Below are 25122 nucleotides of genomic sequence, written 5' to 3' on the forward strand. Positions count from 1 at the left end.
GTTTCCTGTCAGTAAACAGGCCTACATTTCACATACAGGGGCTAAGCAAATCAAAGAAGTGGTAGACTTTGAGCAACTTGTGGGGTACTTTCTGTTCTGCCAGCATACACTGGATTACAAGGTTGAGTTGTCTAGGGCCGAACTTAGTAGATTTACCAGCAGGCTGCCCCTCTGGCAGTTTATTGTCAACCCACATCAGGGTTTAGACCGCTTGTAACAGAAAACAACCCACTTGGGATAATAGATGGGTATAGTAATATCACTCCAAGTGAGGCAATCTCAGACCCCCAAAGTAGTAAGCATCAATATTTGAAATGGTTCCAGTCAATCCTACCCCCACATCTATCGGTTGATATTGATATCAATTTACTTCAGTGTGTCCTTGTGGACTTTTGAAGGGAAGGGAATCATTAATATGCCAGAATAGTACTTAGGTTGTACATTCCCTCTGACAGTCTGTGCGATACCCCACATTCATCAGTCTATTTGGGAGTATCTGGTAAAGCTCTTTTTTGTACGACTATGAAGGGAGTCTGGGTATCATCTTTCGTTCTCTCAAGGATCTGGATCCTGGGGTTTTAACTCTAGGGTGACCCATTTTATCGTGACAAGCACAAAGCCAGACTTTTGTGGTGAGGAGTGACAAGGGAAGAGATTTGCACTTTCCTCAGCTACTTTGTAGCCTGAAAACTGGGACAGGAGTCTATGAAGGCCATCAGTGCAGGTTCTGAGGTACTCTGCCAAGTGAGTGTCAAAAAAATATTACCAGCATACAGGAACATGTTTCGGGGGCTCACTGCTGAGGTCACCCCATGGAAGTTTTTGGCTTGTCTAACTGAAGCAGAGAGGGGCTGACGAGCTAGTAGAAATGAAAGAGGTACTTTGGACATCACTCTCCAGTACCACACTTGATCTTAATCAGTCTGGACAGGAACCCATCACAGTTAATACTCTTAATCAGAGATTCATATATCCATCGGAACTTGGATACAAAGTCCTGTCCAAGGCCAACTCTCTCAAGTGCCCTAAAAAGATAACTCTACGATATGTTGTCAATGGCCTTCTCTGCGTTAAGTGAGGGGGTCAACGTCTCGGACTGTAGGTCCTCTATTTAAAACACTGGGTTTCTGGCTGACGGGGGTGTGAGCGCTGGTAAAGCAGCAACCACAATCCATAACAGTTTAAGCCACAAGCTAACCCCAAATTAACTTGTCCTCAAGCACCTGGAAGCTTGGCACAGAACACTTAGGCTTAACTTGGAGGCAATGTATAAAGTATCTGTGCAACACCTCAATCAGTAAGTTAGTGGAAAAAACACACAAAAAGATCCAACACCAGGTTAGAAAGATAGAGATTAATTTAATAAATTAAACAAGACCAAAATTACAAAAATCCAATCAGTAGAATTGGATTTATGAATTTTCAAAGAATAAAGTGTAAAATAGTGCCTAAAAGCACAAAGCACCAACTAGGGCTATCTCGCCGGGCAGGACCAGGTCAAAGTCAAAGGTTCAGGCCAACCACAGTGGAGCACAGGTTGGATACAGTCCCAGATTAGCCCCGCTAAAGTTTGACTCTCTCAAGTTTTGTGCCAAGAGTCCCGTTCGCATTGAAGGTGGTCGCGGAGAGCACTGCAGAGGGCGTGGTGCAAAGAGCAGGAATGGGATTGCGAACGGGTGGGGACTTCGTGATGGCAGTCCCACACGGGCTGTTGATGTTGCCGTGCTAAGGGATGGGCTGGCTACGGCTCGCTCTGGATTTAGGTATGAGCAGCGCAGTTTTGGTTTGAACGGGCCCATTTGTCGTCGCAAAGAGCCCAAAAGCTTGATTTAATGGGCCAGTGAGCCCCAGCAAGGGTCCAAGACCTGAGGGGGCACTACTTGGAGGTCAGGAACTTGCTGCAGCTGGGTCCAGGAGCTAGTTGGGGGGGCTTTTATGTCCTTGAGGCTCAGCTCCGGAGGTCAGCAGACTAGCCCTTGGGAGTCCCACGGGTTCTGGGTTCAAGATGAAGCTGCATGTCTAGTTCTTCTTCACTAGGCAAGAGAGTAGCAGATTGGCACAGCAGAGCGGCAGTTCCTTTAGAACAGCAGTCCGGCAGAGTGGCAGTTTTTGTAGCAGCACAGCAGTCCTTCTTCCTGGCAAAGTATCCACAGGTCCAGAAGTGTACTGAAGTGGTGGTGTCCGAGGTCCAGTATTTATACTCAGTTGTGCTTTTGAAGTGGTAGAGAAGTTTCTAGAGGTTTCCCTTTGAAGTCCCCAGGCATTTCCTGTCCTGGTTCTAGACTAACTACAGGGGGTATGCAGCCCTTTGTGGGGAGGCAGGACACAGTCTATTCAAGTGACAGTGGGGCTGTGGCCAGCTCCTCTCTACCATCTTGCCAGTGATAGCACATCCAGGCACACTTAAGCTCCCTATTGTGTGTGGCTGTCTAGTAGGAATGCCCAAAGAGAGGAGAGCGCACACGCACTTTAGCACTGGTTAGCATCGGTAAAGTGCACAGACACAGAGTCCTAGATCAAGCAAAAACAGAATCAGCACAAAAATGGATGAGGAAGGAAAAAGGTTGGATGGGAGACCACCCTAAGACTGACAGCTCTAATACGGTTTGCCACAGAATGTGTGATAAGGTCCAAAAGTAGTTTCTTAATATTGATCTGGTACTCAGAGGAGTAAATCAGGGATGGGATCACTGTGAAGCCTACTGGCAGGATTATGGACAAGATCTTTACATCAACAATTAAGGTGATGGAGAGTTAGCTTGAACAATCCAAAGGGTCTTTCATTTCTTTTGGGATAAGTGAGATGATGGCAGTGTTCTAAATAAGCAACAGGGTTGCAGAGTACCTCATTAAATGCTGCCATAGAAGAAGCCCCAAAAGAGGTTTCCCTGTTTTGTAACATTCTCATAGAAAACCATCTGTACTCAGAGATTTACCAGTAGTAAACCGGAAATTGCTTCTTCAATCTCATCCAAAATGATTTCCCTATCTAGCAATTTTCAGACTTTTTCATTCCACCTGGGTAAGCTTAGGAGTCTTCCTCATCTCCTGGCATGCCAGAGGCTTCGGAGACCTCGCCGGTTGTGCTTGAGCATCCCTTTGTCTCAAGTGAGCAATTAGTAACCTACTTGCTTTCTCTCCCATTCCACAGTTTCCATTACAGTTGTAATCAAAGCCTTCTCTTCTGCCTGTATTAAGAATGAGTTGACAAAATGTTTCGCAGTTTCAAGTTTGCTTCTTATGATAGGGGAGGAATCTGTATTATACTGTTATATCAGGCTCTGACATTCACTTCTAATGCAGAACATTTCAATTGCTGCATCCATTTGACTACGGTCAAGTCACCATGCCAGACCCACCATGATGACCTGCCTGTGGGCATAGCGCCTACTGACTATCTGACCCACTCGTCTCTTTTCAGTTTTAATCCCTCAAAAGGTTTGTCATCTGGTGTAATGCAATGTCGCCCATTTTTGTTTTAAGGTAATGTTTTAATGTACTGTAGTACCTTTTTTTCTGGAGAATTGGTGGCCCAGGAAATATGATGTACTAGGGTAGTCTCCCAACACAGTTTCAGGATCTGATGCAGTGCACTCTTAAAAGTTCCAGTGGCTCCTCTAACTCTGTGCCACGAAGCTGTGGGTGCAGATTCAGTCTTTTTCTCTTTTCTTTGGGATTGTCGAGAAGCGGACGTTGCCCTACCTAGTGCCATGTTCCAGTTCAGCAGGTTTGCTTTGAAGGTGCCAAATGTGCAGCTCGCAATCTGAATATTTGTCAAGCCTATCCTCCGCTTTGTCCAGCCACATTTCTAAGGGGTCTATGTGTATGTTAACGTAGGGAATGTCAGAATGCCTGCTTTATTTCAGAGGCCAGATCAGACATCATAATATCGAGTTTCATTGTCATTGTTCTGATGGTGGAGAGTTGTATCACTATCAATTCCAGAATTACTTCAGGCATTGTTGCATTATAGACTTGATTACAAGGTTGAGTTGACTTGACACAGTGACTAATCCCTGAAGAGAAGTTGTGTAGCCAGGTCTAAGACAGCTATGCCACATAGTAGTATCATTCTTATGGCTCAGGGGAGAGTCCCACATCTTCAGCACTAAGGTTTTACCTTATTACAGAATGTCCTAGGGTATAGGGACATGACCTGGCTCTACTGCGGACCAGGAACAATAAGCAGCTCACCACCATGACAAAGTACGCAAGTGTCCCAACAGTTCAGTACATCTCTTAGAAGTAGATACGGTGGATCTAGTGCACAGATGCAATGTACTATGGACTCTAGTAACCCTGCTTTTCAGGCGCTCATCAAGGCACCAAATGGCGGATCTGCATTTGGACTTACCAATTTCAGAATTAAGTGATTATCTCAGCAATGAAGAAGTCGTTCAACGCGGTTGGAACATTATTATCAGTGCTCATGTTCCATACCATGCAGTCCTCTCACCAATCACTGCAGTCACTGAGTGTGCACTGAAATCATGGTTTCTGCAACCCGCAGTAGGTGCGAGTACCACTCCAATGGCCAGGAGGCCATGTATGCCGAATCCGGCATGTGTCTAAAGCCGGGCTTGGACCACCTATGTGTTCAGCGGACCACAAACACAAGCGCAATTACACTTCAAACCTAAAATGACAGAAGCGCTATTGCACATCGCACCCAAAAAAGAACAATCGCTGGCGCTAGTTAGTCAGGATCAAATCTTTAAACTTTGGAAATGCTTATGAAGTGCCAGCTCGTATTTAGTTACTACTTTTCCCAATCACTTCAAGGTTTAGCATCATTTTAAAAACTATTAAACATTATTTTCTATTCATTTCAAATTAACACAGTTCTGTATTCAGCGAAAAGCCCTATAAAGGAAAGATCAACTCTATGTCCTGCTTCTGTAGATTCACTACTTAACAGCTAGCTTAGTCTCGTCAATGGTTTAATACTATTTTGAAAACTAAATTGTATTGGTTAGCTAAATTTAAATGAGCACTCACGTTCATATATTTAACATCTTGCTCGGTCTTCTTTTCAAGCTCTGCTATAATTTCTTTATGGAATTTTCTAAACTTAAAAAGAAAATGACATATTTAGTAAGAAGGGCGCAGCAGAGCGTACTTGCGGGTATATGTTATATGCAAAATAATAGTGAAAAAAGGACTATACATACACTCTCTTCTAGGTAGTCATTCAACTTCCTGTGCGCATTTGAAATGTCTATGAGGACACGGCCTGAAAAAAACAAGAAAAATATTAAATGATGGAGTAGACTGGCGTTCGAGTGGATGAAGTGTAAATAACTGGTATGCATTAGCCAAGACATACAAAAGACACAGCGGAAATTGGGGGAGTCTTGCTGGTGGTAAAGGACAGGCGCCCGGGTCATCTCACATGAATTTCCCCTTGCACCACCTTCTGAAGAGTTTCCGAAAGCTTGTGCAATGTCATTAGGGTATTTTATTTTCAAGTGGCCCAATAAAACGAGTAATCAGCCTGCTTTGAATTAGAGGGATACACACCACAAATAAACAACTGGTCAATGAGGGGTTGTTCTCATTTTACCATGCCAACGTTTAAAGGCGTGCATAAGTGCTGTCAGTTTCACGTGTGTATGCTGAACCATCTCCTAACATCTTCTACCCTAAGCTATAAACGAAACCATTTTTCTGAAGTACAGTTTTATGAGCCATGCACGAAAACAGTTCTGTAATAAAAGCCATCTTTCATGCTGTTACCGGTCTTAACAAAAATAAATTGGACCTTCACGCTTAAGTAGATCTAAGGTAATAGTAACTTATTAGATAGAGGTCAAGAACATAGCACCGAAATGAGGAACAAAGAAAGGTTCACTGAATTCAATAAACTGACTTCCCGATTCTCACTTAGCAACGCTACCAAAAATGTAATACCGGCTTAAAAGTTCCATTCATGGTTTATAGTGACCTTGACTATTCAAAAATGTGCATCTTAGAAAATCACGGAGCTGAAACCCACCGTGGATAACATGAAGTAGCACTTTGAGAAACATGTTTTGCGTCATGAAAAAAAGTCTTATTGGACTTATTTTTGGACACATTTTAGAACAGCAAAAAAAATTGAGCACAAAAAAATGTGATTCCTCTAAATAGGTAATGTATTAATTTTGCGAAAATCATGTAGTAGAAATATGAAATAATGTACCCAGAAATCACGTGTTTTAATGTTACTGCAAGTCGCTGAGAAATACCTTCTGGAAAAAACTCATCTGAAACAGGCCCTAAAGGTAGGAACTGTTTCTTTGATAGAATCTACACTTTTTAGGTCTCGCACCTGCGATACAGGGCGAAAGCCCTGTCGCAGCGAGACCTATTGCTGTCGGGTCTGCTTACAAGGAGCCAAGAGGGAGCCAAGAGATGGGCACGCACAGCATGCCGGAATCGGATCAGGTCGCGCGCGTGAACACGCGCTCCGATTCCAGCATGCTGTACACACACAACACAACACACACACGCGCGCACATCCCCTACCTCTCTCCCCCCCATCCCCACTCACAGGGGTCTTTCCGCGTGTCCCTCTCCCTCCGCTGCGGGTCAGTCTCGGCAGCAGGCTCCAATTCAGACTCAGAGCTCGGCGTGTCTTCTCCGGCGATCCTCAGCTTGCGCCGGGACAGCCGATGTGCACACTCACAGCGACTGCGTCTCGTGCGCTCCCACCGCGCTTACAGTTTTGCGCCCGGCGATCCTCAGCTTGCGCCGGGACAGCCGATGTGCACGCTCACGGCGACGGCGTCTCGTGCGCTCCCACCGCGCTTTCAGTTTTGCGCGCTGAGACAATGCCCCCGCTGCACTCCCGACGACTCCGCAGGCTCAATATTTTACAGTACCTGGAGGGAAGGGGGCCGCACTGGGTGCCTCGAGTGGTCCTGACTAATGTTCCTCTCACAGCCAAGCACACTGGAAACATGAGTTTCAGATGTGTCAGCGATGGGCCATTGCTTGTTTACAAGGCGGCAGGGAGAGAAGGGCTGCAGATCAGAAGGCGTGCTTCCGAAACACGTACTTTAATCTTTGGGAAATTCTGACGGAGAATGTAAACACCTGGAGTGACGAGGCACTACCGCCCATTGATACAGCGCAAACTCGACCCGAAGGTATTGGAGCGCACAACATAAGCATCAGTTACGTATTACAAGGACACGTAAGCATGGGGTAATTAAGTGATTTCCCCACAAAGACAGACTCTTCGCGCAATGTTCGTATGCACACCCTTGGTTTCACCCGGATGCCAGAATCCCACATCTGAGACCGGAGGCTGATACTGCGCTCCCAGTGTCACTTAACGCAATCCTCCCCAAGGGCCTCCCTCGTGACCCACATGACATACACCCGCTGTCCACCACTGTCTGGGCATGGGACAAGATGAGGCGATTACTACACATAGACAAATTGTATTCCTCTGCTCTCCTTTTACCCAACCCTCACTGGCTCCCCATCACCGGCGAGGCGGTGATTAGTCGTACTCTGTCCAAATTCCAAATACTCACGATCGGCGACCTGTTCCCTGATGGTCATTCTTTCTCTCTGACAGAGGACTCCCGCTTCACCGACCGAACATTCATGGATGCCTTCACTTTAATGAGACTCCGCTCGATGTTACGAGCTGAATTTCCCACATTCCCCCTTCCCCCTGCAGACAACCCCGCACTTACATTTATAATACAAAACACGTCAGGGGCGCATGTGGTGTCCAAGCTCTATAAACTGTGCTTGGCCTCACTTCCAACCTCAGACGGGGTGGTGCGCGCTGCGTGGGAGCGAGATCTGGGCACACAGATTTCGGATGACCAATAGGAGGCATGTTGTACTGTGACCCGAGATGTATTCATGAACAGTAGACACAAGCTCATACACTTTAAATTCTTGCGAAGAATGTATCACACTCCGGCGCTTGCTCACAGAATTGACACCAGTAGGCCCCACTGCTGCCCCAAATGCAACGCCCCGCAAGCGGACTTCGCACACCTATCCTGGACCTGCCCAAGGTTACACACTTACTGGCTAGAGGTTCACCGGGTGTTGGGCGACATGTTAGGGCTGACACTGATTGCTACTCCTGAAATTGCGTTGCTGGGCTACGTCACAAATTTCCCCCGCCATCTTCGCAGATTGGCGTCCATCTGCTTCCTCTTGGCCAAAAGGGAGGTGGCACTGCTCTGGTGCGCACGACGCGCTCCGACGCTCACTTCATGGCTCAGGAGTGTGGCCTGCAGCAATGTGAATAGTGTGGAATATTCGGAACAACTTCCAACTTCTTCCCGCCCAACTGACATTTGGGGTCCATACCGACAATACATTGCGAAACTCACTCAGGAAACACCTTCCCAGTCACTTCATCCTGTCACGCCTACAGGGGTGGGCTAGAACCAGAGCCGCTTAGTGACCGCTCTCGACAACACATTCCTGTGAGTGCTACTTGCGCTTGCCCCATGCCCCACGCGGCTGAGTGTGTGTCGTCTGGTGGTACTATGTCCTCTACAACAATTATTGTGTCCCGACAACCATTTATTGCTCACGCGTTCCCTATGCAGATTAGGCCACGCCGCCGACAAGGGATCGCTCAGGCCGGCGCCCCGGGCAGTATACCTGGGTACATCTACCTGTACTGTTCACTGCCTTTTCTTGTAATGCTCACCTATGTTTGTGATTTCTTGATGCCTATTCTAAGGGATGCCGGGGGCCTTGTGGCATTTGTTGGTTCTGTACTGCTAACGTTGCCCATGGTGGTATTTGACACATCGCGAACTGGCTGACTGTATTGGTCTTGCAATCTCGTAGATATGATTTTGTTTTTTGTTTATATTTTTGTTTTACATTTCTGTGATTTTTATTTCTGTTTTATGGTGTTTTGTTGCTGCATTTCAAAATATTGCCATTGTATCATTTCAATGTTAAATCCGCAATCCTGATGAGTACACCAGACTTCAACGTGGATATTATATGTGGCATCTGATAATTCCTGTAAATGCTATGTTATTGATTTTTTTTCCACTGTGGATTGCCTATTACGCTTCAATAAAATATTTTACAACAAAAAAAAAAAAGACAGACTCTTGAGCAGACAACGAGGCTCGAACCTGGTTCCCTAGCTCCAAGGTCGGCAGCTTTGTCCCTAACGCCCCATCCTCTCACCCCTTGTGTTTCTGTGCATGTCATCCCGCCTAGTGTATTTCCAGTGCGCATTTGATTTGTTCGAGACTAAATGATCAGATAGGAGGCCACCAAATGCCATGTCTCATACTGAAGTAGCCTTCTATTGGAAGGTGCATCTCACAGCCTTCACAATGCGCATCCCAGCCTAGAGCATCATTGATTCACTGAAGGCGTCACCAGTCATCATTCATCAATTAGACTGAAGGAAACTTGTTTTTATATAGCGCCCATTCTGTTATAGGCGCTGTACACACGATGATATTAGTATTACATTCACATTTGGAAGGTACTTAATAATGAATGCTCATTTGGTATTATTATAGGTCATTAAAAGGCGGTTTTGGTTCGACCTGGCGATAGTAATGTATCTGCTTTGAAACCAGACTTTCGGTCCCAGCCAGTGTGGCTGGTTAGAAAGAAAGCGTGTTACCGGATTCGAACGGCCAAGGCACAGGGTCTGGCAGCATCTTCTGTTCTTGAATATCTATCAGATTCACAAACGAGCATTTGCAATGCAATATGTCTCGCATTTACGCGAGTTTGAGCCATTGGCATTATAAATGACAATGCCTTTTATTTATGTTTTAAAAAACGAAAACAAACAAAAAAAGGCATTGTCATTTACAATGTCAGTAGCTCAAACTAGCGTAAATGCGAGACCTATTGCATTGCAAATGCTTGTTTTCTAATTTTAGCTGTAAAGAAGACACTCTGGCCAGATCGATCAAGTATCAGTTGTGACAAAGGCACCCACAGAATCGCAAAACGGTCTTAGCCTATATAAAACACGTGTTACAAAGTGTCAATACAGCTCCAGATGAAAAGGTATGTGGGGAGTGACAGTGAAGGCGCCACTTACACACAGAGGCCCAGGGATTACGGATAAAAAAAACACTGAAATACTGCACATTTGAATAAAAATCAGAGAAGATGCTCACAAAGCAGGCCAACAAAACCTTACCATGCACACATCCCAACACATACAACCTGCCAGGACAGCAGCTGTACGATGCACCTCACACATAGCAATGAATTGAAGGTCGTTGATTACACTAAGCCAGAGCAGCAACCATATTGTCCCCAGCACATGTATAACCAGGATAAACAGTAGAGGAGTGTATCACCAGGGTGCAAATGTTAGTAGGTTAAAATGCGACCACAAAGGCACGGGGCACAATCGCAGCAAAATGTAGCAAGAACAGTTTTTACAGACAGGCTAACATGTAAGCAGGTAGCTGATCAAAGAGAACAATAAACCCAATACCCAGGCCAGCAATCTGTAATAAAAGGCCGTTCTGCTCGCATACCATAAACGTGTCTGGCTGCAGATAAACCTAAAAACTGGTGTGAATTTTCAGAAATACTAAAAGAATTAAAATATCAACGAAAAAAGTACAAGACTTCATTTGTTCCCACAAGTAAGAATTTCTGAACTAATAAAACTGTTTGGAAATAATAAGAAACGCATACTTACCCAGTTCCTTCGAAACTGGTGATACACGAGTCATTTCTCCAATATTTCCAACACAATCGTAATAGGCTCGTCCTGCCTGTATCATTGCTAAAATAAATACATATTATATATTAATAGTTTACTCGTTGACCCATGATGTAAAATAAACAACTTATGCAAAACCCGATAAGACATCGTAGGTTACTTCTAACAAAGGTCATGAGCCTTTAGTCTTCAAACTAAGGTTAATTAAGGAGGATAAAACTCCCTTTATGGTGACCATGCTACCCAACCATAGTCACTATCCTTACATTTTTGTCCTACTACCAAGGGGACAAATGTAGCCTAGTGGCAAGAGATGCCAACCTTGGCTCTGAGAAACCAAGGTCTGATCACAATGATGGTGGGACCACCACAGAGAGCCCGGGTGGCGGTCCCACTGCCATCGTAACACTGTTTACCGCCCGCCACATTACAATGGAGGGCGGATGGTTGGCGGTCGGACATACAGACCGCCACGCATCTGATGGGCTCCTTGAACCTGTCGGTGCATCAGAGGTAGCCGCAATACCTACAATGGTGGCGGTGCCTGCCAGGCACCGCCGTAGGGATTACGATGTCCCTTACTGCCAGCTGTTTCATGGCGGTTTACCCGCCATGAAAATGCTGGTGGAAAGGAACATTGGTGGCCCTTAGAGGGCCCCCCTTCACCCCTGGTGCTCATCTTTGGTTACATATCCCTGCACCATGTGGCAGGTACTGCATCGTGCCTGCCACATGGTGCAGGGATATGTATTTTTTATACGGCAGCGTGTGCTGCAGCCCGCAGCACCCGTTGCAATATAAAACATACACATCGCGACCGCCTTGAAGGCGGTCACATTGTAATAACTATGGTGGGACTGAAAATAGCAAGTCGGGCGGTCCCATTCCCGATATGATGGCAGTCGGACAAAAGTCCGACTGCCATCATAATTGGGCCCCAAGCTCGAATTCTGGCCTCAGCTGAACATCAAGTGAATCTGCACAAATAACAATCGGATTGAACCTATCAAAAACTTAAATATGTGTAATGTAATCTGGTTCACACTCTAAAGCCCACAGCCCAGGTTCACAATATCAAAAAAATGTAATATCTAGTCAAGAAGTAGTGAGATTTGAAACTACCTCTCAAAGTTGGGTCAATTAATGGAGAGAAAAAGAGGGAGCGAGCAAGAAATAGTGAGTGAGAGATTTCACACAGCTTTGCATGCCCCTCTTTCACCCCTGGTGGGTGCACACCTTCACAAATTCTCTCTAACTACAAACAGTTGGGAACACAAAGGAATATTTTGGACTAGCAGTAAAAGAATCAACACAATGGTACCTTCTTCCTAATCCCATTTCCTGACTCTCTACTATTCTACTTGTTGGAAGATTTCATGGCAATATAAAAGGAAACTGCGAAAGAGGCAATGATTTAAACAAGCAAGGTTCTTTTGACCACTTGCTCAAAACAATCATTGTCTTTTGAGAAAGATTACGAGAATAGTGCATGCAAAATGCATGTCGGAGGGCACAGATAGTCATTTTGCATAGTTCTCGGTGAGTAGCATTAGGAGACAAGGCAGCTAAGCTACATAAACTCTAGCGTAATGTGCACTCATTCAAGAGAGGGACACTCCACTTTAAGCTTAACAATGGAAAATACAGTAGGTAATCCTTCGGGCATCAGTGATTTTAGAAGCAGCTTGCCCTGCGTGTCGGCCCTTGTATGCAATTAGGTAGAGATGATAATGTAAATCCCTGGTGCTGTCCAGATAAATATCAAGTATGTGCCTCACATCAACGTTCTACAATATCTCCTTTTTTTCTTCAAGATTGAATAGAGAATGAACACCATGATTTCTCTGGTCCTCTGACAGCACAGAAAAACTTTACAGCTCCCAATAGTATTCTCCTCATTAAGTGTAATGGTAATGATTGAACTTGTGGCTGTTACAGTAAATAACATCCTGACTGGGTTTAAGAATACATGCATTATAGGTGAAAAGTGCTAAGTGACAGAAAACAGACCTGGTCGCCTTCCATGGATTTATACTCCTCGTGCAAAAGGTCTTTATGAGGACACTATTCCCCCAAGAAGTATTTGAGAGAACCTGGGGGTGTGGTGAGGATGTGAGGGTGGACTTCGAGAGTTTATGAAATTTACACCTATGGAAGGGTTTGTTGGCTAAGATGTTGTTACTTGGCCAACTCTGAAACCAAAGTCTTACAGTTAACAGGTTTCTACAATAGAGTATGCAGATCCTTCAAGTCACCAATAAAATAAGCAGGTAAAGCAGTAAGACGCTATAGGTCTGAGAAAGCAGATGGGGGGGGGGGGATCTGATTGCTCAGAAGCAAGAGTCCTCACACACCCAGATGGGTGTCATGCTTCATCTTCGGGCAGCTACTGTAAAGCCCAACGGGCTCCTCAAGGAGGCTCTTTGCCAGAGGTCTTTTAAAATAAGACCCAATGAGGAAGTGCAAGAGGAGGTGCTGTGTGTGTAGATTGGTCTAAGTGTGGTGTAAATATAAGTGTGGTGTAAATATATTAAGAGACCCTTTAATAAGTGGGACTTCTTGTCATAAATAAAAACAAAGGGTGGCTGTGTTAGAGACAATGATCCGGTACAGCTCACGGGAAAGTAAGAAAGGAAAGGGGAGGGCCGCATCGGCCCCCTCGCACGTATAGCGGGGTGCCGGCCCCCCCTTCCCCTTGCCCGCAACCATGGTAGGGCACGTCCCCGCCGCGTCAGATGACGCGCTCGGCGTGCCCCACCACTGATTGGTGCGCGGCTCCCGAGTTGCTCCGGAAGCGATAGAATCGCTTCCGGGTCAAAGGGGGGAGCCAAGTGGCAGACCAGTTGTGACTGGTTTGCCGTGGAGGGCTTAAAAGACCAGGGAGCATGGGAGGCATTCTCTTGTTCCCGCGCTCCCCAGGCCTGCCCTTTGCCCCCCAGCCTCTTGAGGCTGTGACAATTTTTCTTCTTTTTCTTCAAAGAGCCGGACGTCGGGCTAAAACTGGGCCCAGGGACGTCGGAGTTGCGGCATCGTTTTCAGGCTGTTACAGGTTGGGCAGAAGCCAGACGAGCGGGCAGGAGCTTCCGGTGAAAGAGAGTGTGTATCTAGCAGCCGATTGTTTGGTTTGGGCGCTGCAAAAGGTCGCGTTGATATCTGCACGGTAAGGCGGCGGGGGAGACACGTGCAGGGCCCATGCCGAGCAGGGCACTCGGGGGCAATTCCCCCCCCCCCGCACGATTTCGACAGAGCAGCCGGAAACAGTTAACGCCCTGTCTTGGTAGCGAAGCAAGGTCGGGCCTGGCTAGTATTTGGATGGGAGACCGCATGGTAATAACAACAGGAGCTGTGGAAAGTTAACAAATAGCACAGCGCTAACAAAAAACAATGGGTCGCCAGAGGGGCAATGAAGCTGCTCTTAAACAAGGGTTTTCGCTGCGCAGGGGGCATTTTAAATATAAGTGTGGAAAACTGAGGATGGCAATATTTTAAAAAAATAACAGTTTAGAAAAATTGAGGTGTTCTCAAAGGCATTGAAGGTTGAATAATTCAGAATATCCTAATGTTTTTAACACTTCCGTGATTTAACTGATGCTCATGTAAGAGGCTTTGATACCTAGTCCAGAGGGGATTTGCCTTGCATTTGAACAACATACAAAGTTTATTTTGAGTGGCTGATTCTGGAGTGCACAGCTTTAAGTGTGAATAATTTTTGGCGCCTTGTGTGGCAGTGCTATATGCTAATCTTGTTTTCATCGTAGGACCTCATTGAAGTGGGCACTGCTTGCTGAGACGACGGGGAGGGAAGCGGTGGACAACACAATCAGGGGACACAGGCAGGCCTGCACTTCACTGCTTCTGGTGGGCCGTGGGGCTAGAGTGCGCTCGCCCAACACCCAGACTAGCTGGTGTGGCACGGTCCGAGTTACGTGGTGCTTACGGCCAGTCTGTGTACCCCCAACTTTGTGCAGGTAAAAGCCAGGTTATGTCCTGGTGATTGCAGGGATACATTGTAAATATATTAAGAGACCCTTTAATAAGTGGGACTTCTTGTCATAAATAAAAACAAAGGGTGGCTGTGTTAGAGACAATGATCCGGTACAGCTCACGGGAAAGTAAGAAAGGAAAGGGGAGGGCCGCATCGGCCCCCCCGCACGTATAGCGGGGTGCCGGCCCCCCCTTCCCCTTGCCCGCAACCATGGTAGGGCACGTCCCCGCCGCGTCAGATGACGCGCTCGGCGTGCCCCACCACTGATTGGTGCGCGGCTCCCGAGTTGCTCCGGAAGCGATAGAATCGCTTCTGGGTCAAAGGGGGGAGCCAAGTGGCAGACCAGTTGTGACTGGTTTGCCGTGGAGGGCTTAAAAGACCAGGGAGCATGGGATGCATTCTCTTGTTCCCGCGCTCCCCAGGCCTGCCCTTTGCCCCCCAGCCTCTTGAGGCTGTGACAATTTTTCTTCTTTTTCTTCAGAGAGCCGGACGTCGGGCTAAAACTGGGCCCAGGGACGTCGGAGTTGCGGCATCGTTTTCAGGCTGTTACAGGTTGGGCAGAAGCCAGACGAGCGGGCAGGAGCTTCCGGTGAAAGAGAGTGTGTATCTAGCAGCCGATTGTTTGGTTTGGGCGCTGCAAAAGGTCGCGTTGATATCTGCACGGTAAGGCGGCGGGGGAGACACGTGCAGGGCCCATGCCGAGCAGGGCACTCGGGGGCAATTCCCCCCCCCCGCACGATTTCGACAGAGCAGCCGGAAACAGTTAACGCCCTGTCTTGGTAGCGAAGCAAGGTCGGGCCTGGCTAGTATTTGGATGGGAGACCGCATGGTAATAACAGGAGCTGTGGAAAGTTAACAAATAGCACAGCGCTAACAAAAAACAATGGGTCGCCAGAGGGGCAATGAAGCTGCTCTTAAACAAGGGTTTTCGCTGCGCAGGGGGCATTTTAAATATAAGTGTGGAAAACTGAGGATGGCAATATTTTAAAAAAATAACAGTTTAGAAAAATTGAGGTGTTCTCAAAGGCATTGAAGGTTGAATAATTCAGAATATCCTAATGTTTTTAACACTTCCGTGATTTAACTGATGCTCATGTAAGAGGCTTTGATACCTAGTCCAGAGGGGATTTGCCTTGCATTTGAACAACATACAAAGTTTATTTTGAGTGGCTGATTCTGGAGTGCACAGCTTTAAGTGTGAATAATTTTTGGCGCCTTGTGTGGCAGTGCTATATGCTAATCTTGTTTTCATCGTAGGACCTCATTGAAGTGGGCACTGCTTGCTGAGACGACGGGGAGGGAAGCGGTGGACAACGCAATCAGGGGACACAGGCAGGCCTGCACTTCACTGCTTCTGGTGGGCCGTGGGGCTAGAGTGCGCTCGCCCAACACCCAGACTAGCTGGTGTGGCACGGTCCGAGTTACGTGGTGCTTACGGCCAGTCTGTGTACCCCCAACTTTGTGCAGGTAAAAGCCAGGTTATGTCCTGGTGATTGCAGGGATACATTGTGCTCTTAGCGTTAGCACAGATAACTGTGGATTAACAGTTGCGAGGTGAAAGAAGATGGCCAGTAGACATGGCGGCAAACGTTCCTGCATGGAACACATGCTGCAGGGTATGATGCGTAGTATGGCAACAATGAACAGGAGATGGGGGCAAGTAGATCAGATAAGAAAGTGTGGCGGAGCTCAGGCAGAGGTTGGATGATCAGGCTGGGTCATCTGGAAGGCCCAAGCGAACAATAGTACCCCCAAAACCAAGGGGCGAATTGGATCCACTACCCAAGCTAGCCAGAGCCAAGAGGGGGAATGTTAGAGTCCCAAAGCAACATGGGGGAGAGGGTCCTTCTGGGGGGGACCCTGAAGGGGGGCTGGTGCCGCCGGTGATCCCTATACCTACTCCTCAAATCCCGGCAATTATACCTGTAACACCGGCACCTGCCGCACCTGTCCCAACACCAAGCTCAGTGCCTCTGGTGGTCTCAGCGGTAGTCCCGGTGGTACCCACGTTTAACCCCACGCCAGTCCCAGGGAGTCCTGTCCCAAGCCCAGCAGCCCCCGACCTGGCCTCAGCACCTGCAGGGGTTGGTCAGGTCTCACCAGAGCTAGCAGCACAGATAGCGGGAGTTCCCCCGTGGCTAGGAATAGGGGGGATGTTACCATCTTCAGTAGGCACGAAGGAGGTGGGGGAGGATCCTTTGGCAGAGGCACATAAGATGGGTGCAAGGATCATGACTGCCCAGAGTAGCAGGGGGGGGGGGGCAAGTACGCCTACTCCTCCACAAGCAGCGTGTCCAGGCAGCAATCCCGGAAGTGGGAAGATGGTAGAACCAACGCGTGCCGGGGAAATTGGTAAGGAGGTGGCATTACCAGTGCTGGGCGAGGGTACAGTACCCTCCAGGAGGGAACATTTGGCTCAGCATGTAACAAAAGAAGTGAAGGATTTAATTTGGGCGGGCAAATATGTCATGTTTTCTTTGCTTATGGATAATAGGGAAGTGGAGTATGCTAGGAAGCAGAAGGATTGGATGTTGCCTAGCGAATGGCGGGTGGAGATGGCAAGATTCAGGGTGGAAGAGACACTGAACAACTGGATTAGAGCCTTCTCTGTGTTTATGGCGATTACAGCAGAGCGTTCCCCTAACTTGCAGGCAGAGATGGCGTGTTATCAGAGTAGGATCAAAACTTTCCATGATAAATTTTGGGGGGGAAAGATGGAAGGACTAGGACATGAGTTGTAGGAAAGCTAAAGAGTTTAACTCCTCACTTTCCTGGGATCAGGTGGATTCCATTTCATGGTATGGACAGTTTATAGCAGGGCAGCCTGGTGGGGCAGGGCCGAGTTGGAACAGAAGCTACCCCCCCAAACTCCAACAGCCCTTTCGGCCGGCACAGGGCGGTGGCGCGGCCCCTAGGGCAGGGAGCAGTGGGGGGCGAAAAGGTGTGTGATGGGATTTTAATAAGCAAGCATGCACCAGGGCACAAGGCACATGCAAGTTCAGATACGCATGTTCCATTTGTAATCAACCTTCCCACCCAGAAACAACATGCCACAATGAAGGTAACGCCTCTGGAAACAGGGGAAGAAAGAAACAGGAATAGGAAGAGAGTACGGCTGGTGTCACATTCACCCATTGACGTTCTGGCTACGACTCCTTGGCTGAACGGGTACCAGACCATGCCTCTGCTAGGATGTTACAAGAAGGTTTTTTGCAGGGCTTTAGGATCCCAGCGGCGGGCTACAACAGAACGGCAGAGTGTAGGAACCAACTATCTGTTAGGAACAACCCAGAGGTGGCAGCGACAAAGATTGCAAAGGAACTGCGCCTAGGCAGGATAGCGGGAGATGTTGAGGACTTTGGGACCTGGAGACTTGTTGGCAAAGTTGGATATTGAGTCCGCTTTCCGGCTACTGCCGGTTCATCCTCTAGATCAGCATCTGCTAGATTTCTCATTTCAAGGTAAATTCTATATGGATAAGTGTATGTCCATGGGTTGTTCTGTTTCCTGCGCCTACTTTGAGAAATTCAGTTCTTTTTTGGAATGGGTTTTTAGGCAGAAGACTGGGCACCAACATGCCATGCATTACCTGGATAACTTTCTCTTTTTCGGGTCGGCGGGCTCGCAGGAGTGTGGGTGGGCATTGCAGGAATTTTTGCGTGCTCATGCGGGCTTTTTGGGCCCCGCTGGCACCGGGAAAGACTGTGGGTCCAGCAACCACATTGGAATTCTTAGGCATTGAATTGGATTCAGTAGAGGGTTGTTTTAGGTTACCTAAAGACAAAATCATGAAATTTAGAGCAACCCTCCAGCAATATTTGGCCAAAGACAAAGTGACACTACATCAGCTACAGCAGACTGTGGGCCAGTTGAACTTCGCACTGAGAGTGATACCCATGGCGCGACCATTTTCCCGCTCAATCTCGCAGACGATGACAGGTCTGCGGGAGAAGCACCATCACACGATACTGCCGGCCGAGGTCCGCAAGGACATGCAGATTTGGATCGCATTTCTGGAGGGCTTCAACGGCAGGGTAGTGTGGCTCGGTCCCCACACTACGTCAGCAGAGTTAGGTTTATGAACTGACGCTGCAGGCAGTGTGGGATTTGGCGCCATACTTGGAAACAAGTGGGTGGCACAACAGTGGGCGGTATGGTGGGAGGAGAGTGGTCTGACAACTAATATAGGTTTCCTGGAACTATTTCCAATCTGGGTTGCATTCACAGTTTGGCCTAATCAGTTGTGTAATCAATCTGTGATTTTCTGGTCTGATAACATGACAGTAGAGGAATGTATCAATCAGCAGGCGGCACGGTGTAAAATGATACTTGGCCTACTAAAGGAAATAGTGCTGGTATGCATGAAACTTAACATACAGTTTAGGGCCAAACATGTCCCAGGGGTGTTAAATAATGCAGCTGACGCACTCTCTCACTTTAAGATGCAGGTATTCAGGGAACATCTACCATCCGCAGAGGCGATGCCTACACACTTCCCAGCAACGCTCTGGCAGATTGGTGCCCCCAGCTACAGAACCTCGTGGCAGCTAGCCTAACGCCCAGGACTAGAACCGCTTACGAAGGGGCGTTTTTGTCTTGCTGCACTTTATTGGGACAAGGTTGGGCAGAGAGATGGGTTCAGGCAGGGAATTTCACTCAGTACCTAGATGCATTACACAAGGAAGGGCGCTGCGCAGCGACAGCCAGCTGACACGTGGCAGCTGTTTCTTTCTTTGCACAGATTAGGGGTACCAAAGATCCCACAAATACTTTCATTGTGAGGAAGGCGCTGAAGGGGTGGCGGCGCCTCCAAGCAACCGTCACGGACACGAGGCAACCGATAGGTTTCGAGCGGCTGGTATCATTATTAAATGTCCTGTGTCGCATCTGCAGTTCATCGGGGAAGGTACTATTGTTCAAAGCGGCCTTTACACTAGCCTTTTATGGGGCGTTCCGGGTAGGGGAACTGGTGGCTAGCAATAAACAGGACCTGCTAGGTGGACTTCAGTTTGAGCACACAAGGATAGTAGGTGATACACTGTTAATTACCATCAGCAAATCAAAGACTGATCAGGAAGCCCATGGTGAGGGGCTGCTACTCCATCGGGCACAAATTAATCCATGCTGCCCAGTGATGCACGTGGAAGCCTTCCTCAACCAGAGAGTAGGCGCACTAGGGGGGGTATTATGATGCATGCAGATGGTACCCCACTTACCAGGTTTCAATGCAAGAGAGTGTTGGCTATGACAATTGACAAGGCAGGCTTAAATCCGAAGGATTTTGGGACACATTCGTTCCGTATAGGTGCTGCCACTGAAGCAACTGCTAGAGGGTTACACAAAAGCAGTGTGAGGAGAATTGGGAGATGGTCTGCCAACTGTTACAAGCGTTATGTGCAGCTGCACATGTTGTGAAGGTGGCAGAATAATTACGCTGATGCCAGTCTTGTTTGTTTGCTTGTATTTCAGTTTACCGAAAATGTCACGCAGGACGGAAACTGCCGTCAAAACATCACCAGCAAGTATCTTCATCACGGCGGACTCATGCACAGGAAAAGGAGACACAGTTTGTATGGGTTATTTGTCATTATATGAAACGTGCTAAATATGTTTTTCTTACTAGTCATTACAGACAGAGGGCGGAACAGGGAGGTTTCAGGGTCTCATTTCATGGTAGGGGGTCTCTGCCTCAGTCAGTTGAGGTTGTTCGTTAAGGAGTTGCTCAATAGACACACCCCGCCGCCCACAGTCATGATCTTACATTGGGGCGGGAACGACTTGGTAAAACTGGGCAGAAGGGTCCTGATGGAAGAGAATCTCGGGGGTAGGTTGGTTAGCTAAAACATGCCAGGGCTGCATCATAGTTTGGTACCGGGGATTCGGTCAAAGCGTTGAATCACTCGGTAAAGAGGATCAACAATAAGATAGAGAAATTGTTTCGGTCACCTCAATTACAAAACATACCACATGGGTGTGTCAGGGTGGAACAGTGCTTCTTACAAGATGGGGTTCACCTGACTAGTGCGGGCAATTACTTATTTTTAGAGAACATCTTGGCATGGTTAGGGGGTTTTAGGTCTGGGCATGACCTTGTAGAGTAGGAGGATAGGGGGGGGCAGATAGATGGGCAACTATGCTGGCCTGTGGCGGTAAGGTCATGATTGGTGAGTAGTCAATTTAAGGTCCTTAGGGGGCGGCGCCATTCTTGAATGGGGTCGCCCAGGGGGAGGGACAAGTGGTCTCTCCTAGAACTCCAGGGGCAGTACATCCGGTTGGTTGGATGGGTGCGGGGTAGTCACGCTTACCTTAGGCTGGTTGGCCACCCCGCACGTGCACTATGGCGTCATTAAACGGCGCAGAGTGCAAGGGCCCCCTTTTGGTTAATGGAGTTCATGGAGCGTACGGGGGTAACCGGGAGGGGGGTAAGTACCCTCTCGGTAAACGGGCCCTCTGCGCATGCGCACTCAGACATGAGGGCGTGGCTGTTTGATAAGGATCTGACACCGGTTAGCGACCTTGCCGTAGGCCCAAAAATAGAATATGCAGAAAATTAATAATGTGTGATCATGATCCAAAATGTTAGATTCGGATAGGAAATATTCTGTTTTAGAAATATGTTAAGGTTAGCCCTTGGATACCTGTGTACATGGATTGTAATCTAATGTCGATTGTGTTTTTCTGCATAAATGATTGTGTAAATATTGTTTATTTCAAAAATGTTTTAATTTGTTTTCAAGTGTTAATAAATACGGCCGGGGGGTCGTGAGACCCCCCCGCCTTCCCAAGAAACTCCTCTCTCATGTCCAATTTTTAATAAATGTGGGGGCGCACAAGGCAGGGGATGGGGATCGACGGTAGTCCCTGACCATACATCTGTCAACATGTTCTCCAGTAAAATAAGACGCCGCGATGAAGTGTGAGTGAAGGTTTAGTTTGTGTAGATTGTTGTGATAATTGAAATACAAATAACTAAAGAATTTTAATTCGTGGGACCTTTTATTATAAGTAAAACCAAAGGGTGGCTGTGTTGTACACCATTATCTGGGACAGCTCACAGAGAAGTGAAAACGTCGGTCAACATGTTTGTTGCCATGGATAGCACCTGCTGATCTGGGCAGTTCATCAGGACCGTGCAGCTTAATCAACAGATGACTGGTGTTATAACAGGGGAAATTAATAACAATGCCCAATCACAATAAGTCACCCTAAAAGTGTAGTAAGTTACCCAAAATCTGACCTTCAAGGAGAAGGAAACAGAGTGAGAGATAAAAGCATACTGGGTAATCAGCTGGTCATACCCCATAATAACATAGCAAGGCATTAGGAAATTGTAGAAAATTCATTCTGTAGGCAGAATTACGCCTGTCAGTGAGCAAGCAAAAACATATAAAGACAAACAGACAGGTAAATAGGCAGGTGATATTTCAGTGATGTTAACAGACACAAATCCCATAAGCCACACACAAATGTGGGTAACCACTGTCTTGGCTAGTCTAAGATGAAAAAATGCAGTAGAAGCCAGCATGAGCGGTAAATCTTACCCTATTTGGGTAAGCAAATGGCCTCTTAGATTATGACAGAGACCACGCTAGCTGAGGAATAAAACTAATAGAGAAAGACAACAGTCAGCACTGGAGTGGTGAAAATAGGTGAGTAAAGTAAGGATTTATCAGGGCAGCCAATGCGTGCAGCACACTAAGAGAGTGGGGACCTACCCCTCTCTGCCACCACGAAGGTAATGAGAGAGCAGAGGAGGTGGTTTAAATGCTGGAACGGATGGTTATCATCACTCGGAGGTGTAGCTAAGAAAAGAGGTGTATGTAATCGCCACAAAGCTCTGCTTCGTTAACCTGGTGCCATCAGTGTCAATTACGATGCCATCTTGGGTTGGAAAGAAGTAAACTTCCAAGCTGTCTCACTCTCAATATAAAGTTTGCAGCTGGTAAATATTATCCCCCACTTGGGGGTTGCGGGCGTCACGTGTATTCCTAAGCCTAGCTCCTGGATGGCTGTCTACAGCGAAGCCTCGTGGTAGCAGGGGGCGGGTGCGGTGTCCTTAGGTAAACTGTTTACTCTTTTGACTCTTAACTCGTTGGAACTCCTTTACTTTGAGCATGAGTGCTGCTTTAACAGCGGTTTAGAAATATTGTAATGGTATATGCTATGTACATTAGGCATTATGGTTTCTCACATTTATAAAAAAAATTCATTTAAACCAGCATCAATTGTGGGGGAGGTTTACGCCGGAGTGTCAGCCAATTGGGCAGGACTATCTGACCTAGTCAATATTAGTGTGGACATGAAAATGTGATTACATGTCCGTGGCATCCAATGTTGGTTAGCATTAATTCATTTTATTATGTGTTACACTATTTGTTGCACAATGTGCATTTGCAATTTGAACCTTGGTTATGAATCTTATGGTCTGAACCTGAGCCATGACAGCACAGACGTTCCAAATTGCAGCGGATGTGATTTGAGTAACATCCGGGGTCCTGGTTGCATGACCAGTAACCTGCATCTTATTCACTGTAATGTTCCCTCAGCTGCCCACTTGGGCAAGATGATCTGTTATCACGTAGCCCATTGCGGTTTGTGAAGAGCAGACAGACGATGGTCTCTGGCTTGTGTGCTTGGGGCTATTTTGCATACATATTTCCAATAGACGCAGTATAGATGCAGAACATATACATTTGTAGCTTTGCATATTTCTGTGCATTAATTATCCATGTATTCTGAGTTCCTATTTTATTCCACAACAGTATGGACTTTTCAAGATGGCACGGATGTGTTTTGTTAATATCTGTGGTCCTGATTGCATGATGAGTACTGGTATTTCATTTACTGCTACTGTTCGCTCCGTTCCTTAAACATGCACTTCACTGTTGTCTGCAGTGCTAGCACACTTGGGCGGTATGGATGTGTAGTATTATTATTATGGTGGCCATTATTTGAGCGATCCTATGTCTCTGGCGAATGAGCTTGGGATTATTTCTTATGTACATGTTTTTTCAATACTTCATGTGATGCATAACAATTACAACTGTATCTTGTCCATTATACAAATTAATTGTCTTATAGGTTCTGCTCTTTCGTGATGGTAGAAACAGAACTTTTAAGAAGGCGTTGATGTGTAATGATTAACATCTGTGGTCCTTTATGTTTATGACACTTTATGTGTTTAAATGTCCGTTTTCATTGACGAGTGTAACCTGTGATCAAGGAAACAGTGATTCTAAAAACTCTTTGAGTGTGTGTCTGTCAATGCATTACATTTCACTGGTTTTCATTTCCTGGAGTGTGCGTGTTTCTTTTTGGTATCAACAAAGTTTATGCATTGGATATATCAGGTTCTCACACCCGCATATGCGTCGCAATCCTTGAGGATGGAGGCAATGCTGGGACAGGTAGCAAGCAGGGGTAAGAACCTGCTGAGGGGGTAGAGGGAGCCACGATGACCGAGAATCCTGCTAAGGGAAGTGAGGTGGAGGCTCACGCTATAAAGCATAGCCTGATCGATTGGAAGCATGCAGGGGAGGCTCCTCCGTGGGGCACTTTGTTGGTATAGCAGTAGGGAAGAGCACAAATCAGGGGGCTCCGACAGTATTGGGGGGCCCGGAAACATCAGGTAATGTGGAAACAGAAGTAGCTGCAGTGTCCGGTGGCAGGCTTTCCCCAAAGAAGAAAATTGGCTCTAAGGATGAATTAGACAGCAAGATGGTTAATATGCTGGAGGCAGATGCAGAGGGGCCTTTTTTCTCATTATCGGATCATTCTATCTCATCTGGTGATGAATCTTTGCAAATATCTGAGGATCCTTTTAATCTAACAAATGGACGCTGAAGTGAGACCAGTAGTGTATACCAAGATGAGGAGACCCCGGGGAGACACAATAGAGTATCCAGTACTGGGACAATAGGCCAGAAACATGGTTCACATGCATCAGAGCGGATTGATAGAAAACCAGCTCTAGGGCAATATCCTAAGGGAAAGGCTGGGAGCGGAAATAATAATGAGCCATCTGTGGGCAGACTGGATCAACAGAACATAACAGGACAATCAGGAGATATTTCACTGTCACTCATATACGAGACAATAATGGCCCACAGAGAGGAAAGTCGGGCCGAAAGCCTAAAAACTACAGAATTCGTTACGACGGATGGTTAAAACTTGCTCTGAAATTGGGGAAGGGATAACGGGAGCAGAGACTCGAATCTCCACCCTAGAGGACGAGATGGTAACACAGAAAACGACAACTGAGGCCCTAACATTGCATAGTGACAATTTATCTTGGAAGATCGAGGATATGGAAAATCGCCTAAGGGGGAACAATTTAAGAATTTTGGGTATACCCGAAGGGCTTGAGGGGACAGACCCCCGCAAATTAGTAGTGGAACTCTTCACCAAGGCTTTTACGGAATTAGTGCAATGGTCATGGGACATCGAGATA

The 25122-nt window shown here is 46.9% G+C and overlaps 1 protein-coding gene across 1 annotated transcript in view; it reads right to left on the reverse strand.

Annotated features, from left to right (window-relative positions):
• Positions 1-25122, reverse strand: part of BAIAP2L1 (BAR/IMD domain containing adaptor protein 2 like 1) — a 558841-nt gene that overhangs the window by 368150 nt on the left and 165569 nt on the right. Inside the window, exons 3-5 of the mRNA XM_078665168.1 lie at positions 10664-10750; positions 5172-5233; positions 4999-5070 (exon numbers count right to left, since the gene is read on the reverse strand). Coding sequence (XP_078521294.1) covers positions 4999-5070; positions 5172-5233; positions 10664-10750 — 221 coding nt within the window. The remainder of the gene's footprint in view (positions 1-4998; positions 5071-5171; positions 5234-10663; positions 10751-25122) is intronic.

This window comes from Lissotriton helveticus, chromosome 10, assembly GCF_964261635.1.
Source record: "Lissotriton helveticus chromosome 10, aLisHel1.1, whole genome shotgun sequence".
NCBI classification, from domain to species: domain Eukaryota; kingdom Metazoa; phylum Chordata; class Amphibia; order Caudata; family Salamandridae; genus Lissotriton; species Lissotriton helveticus.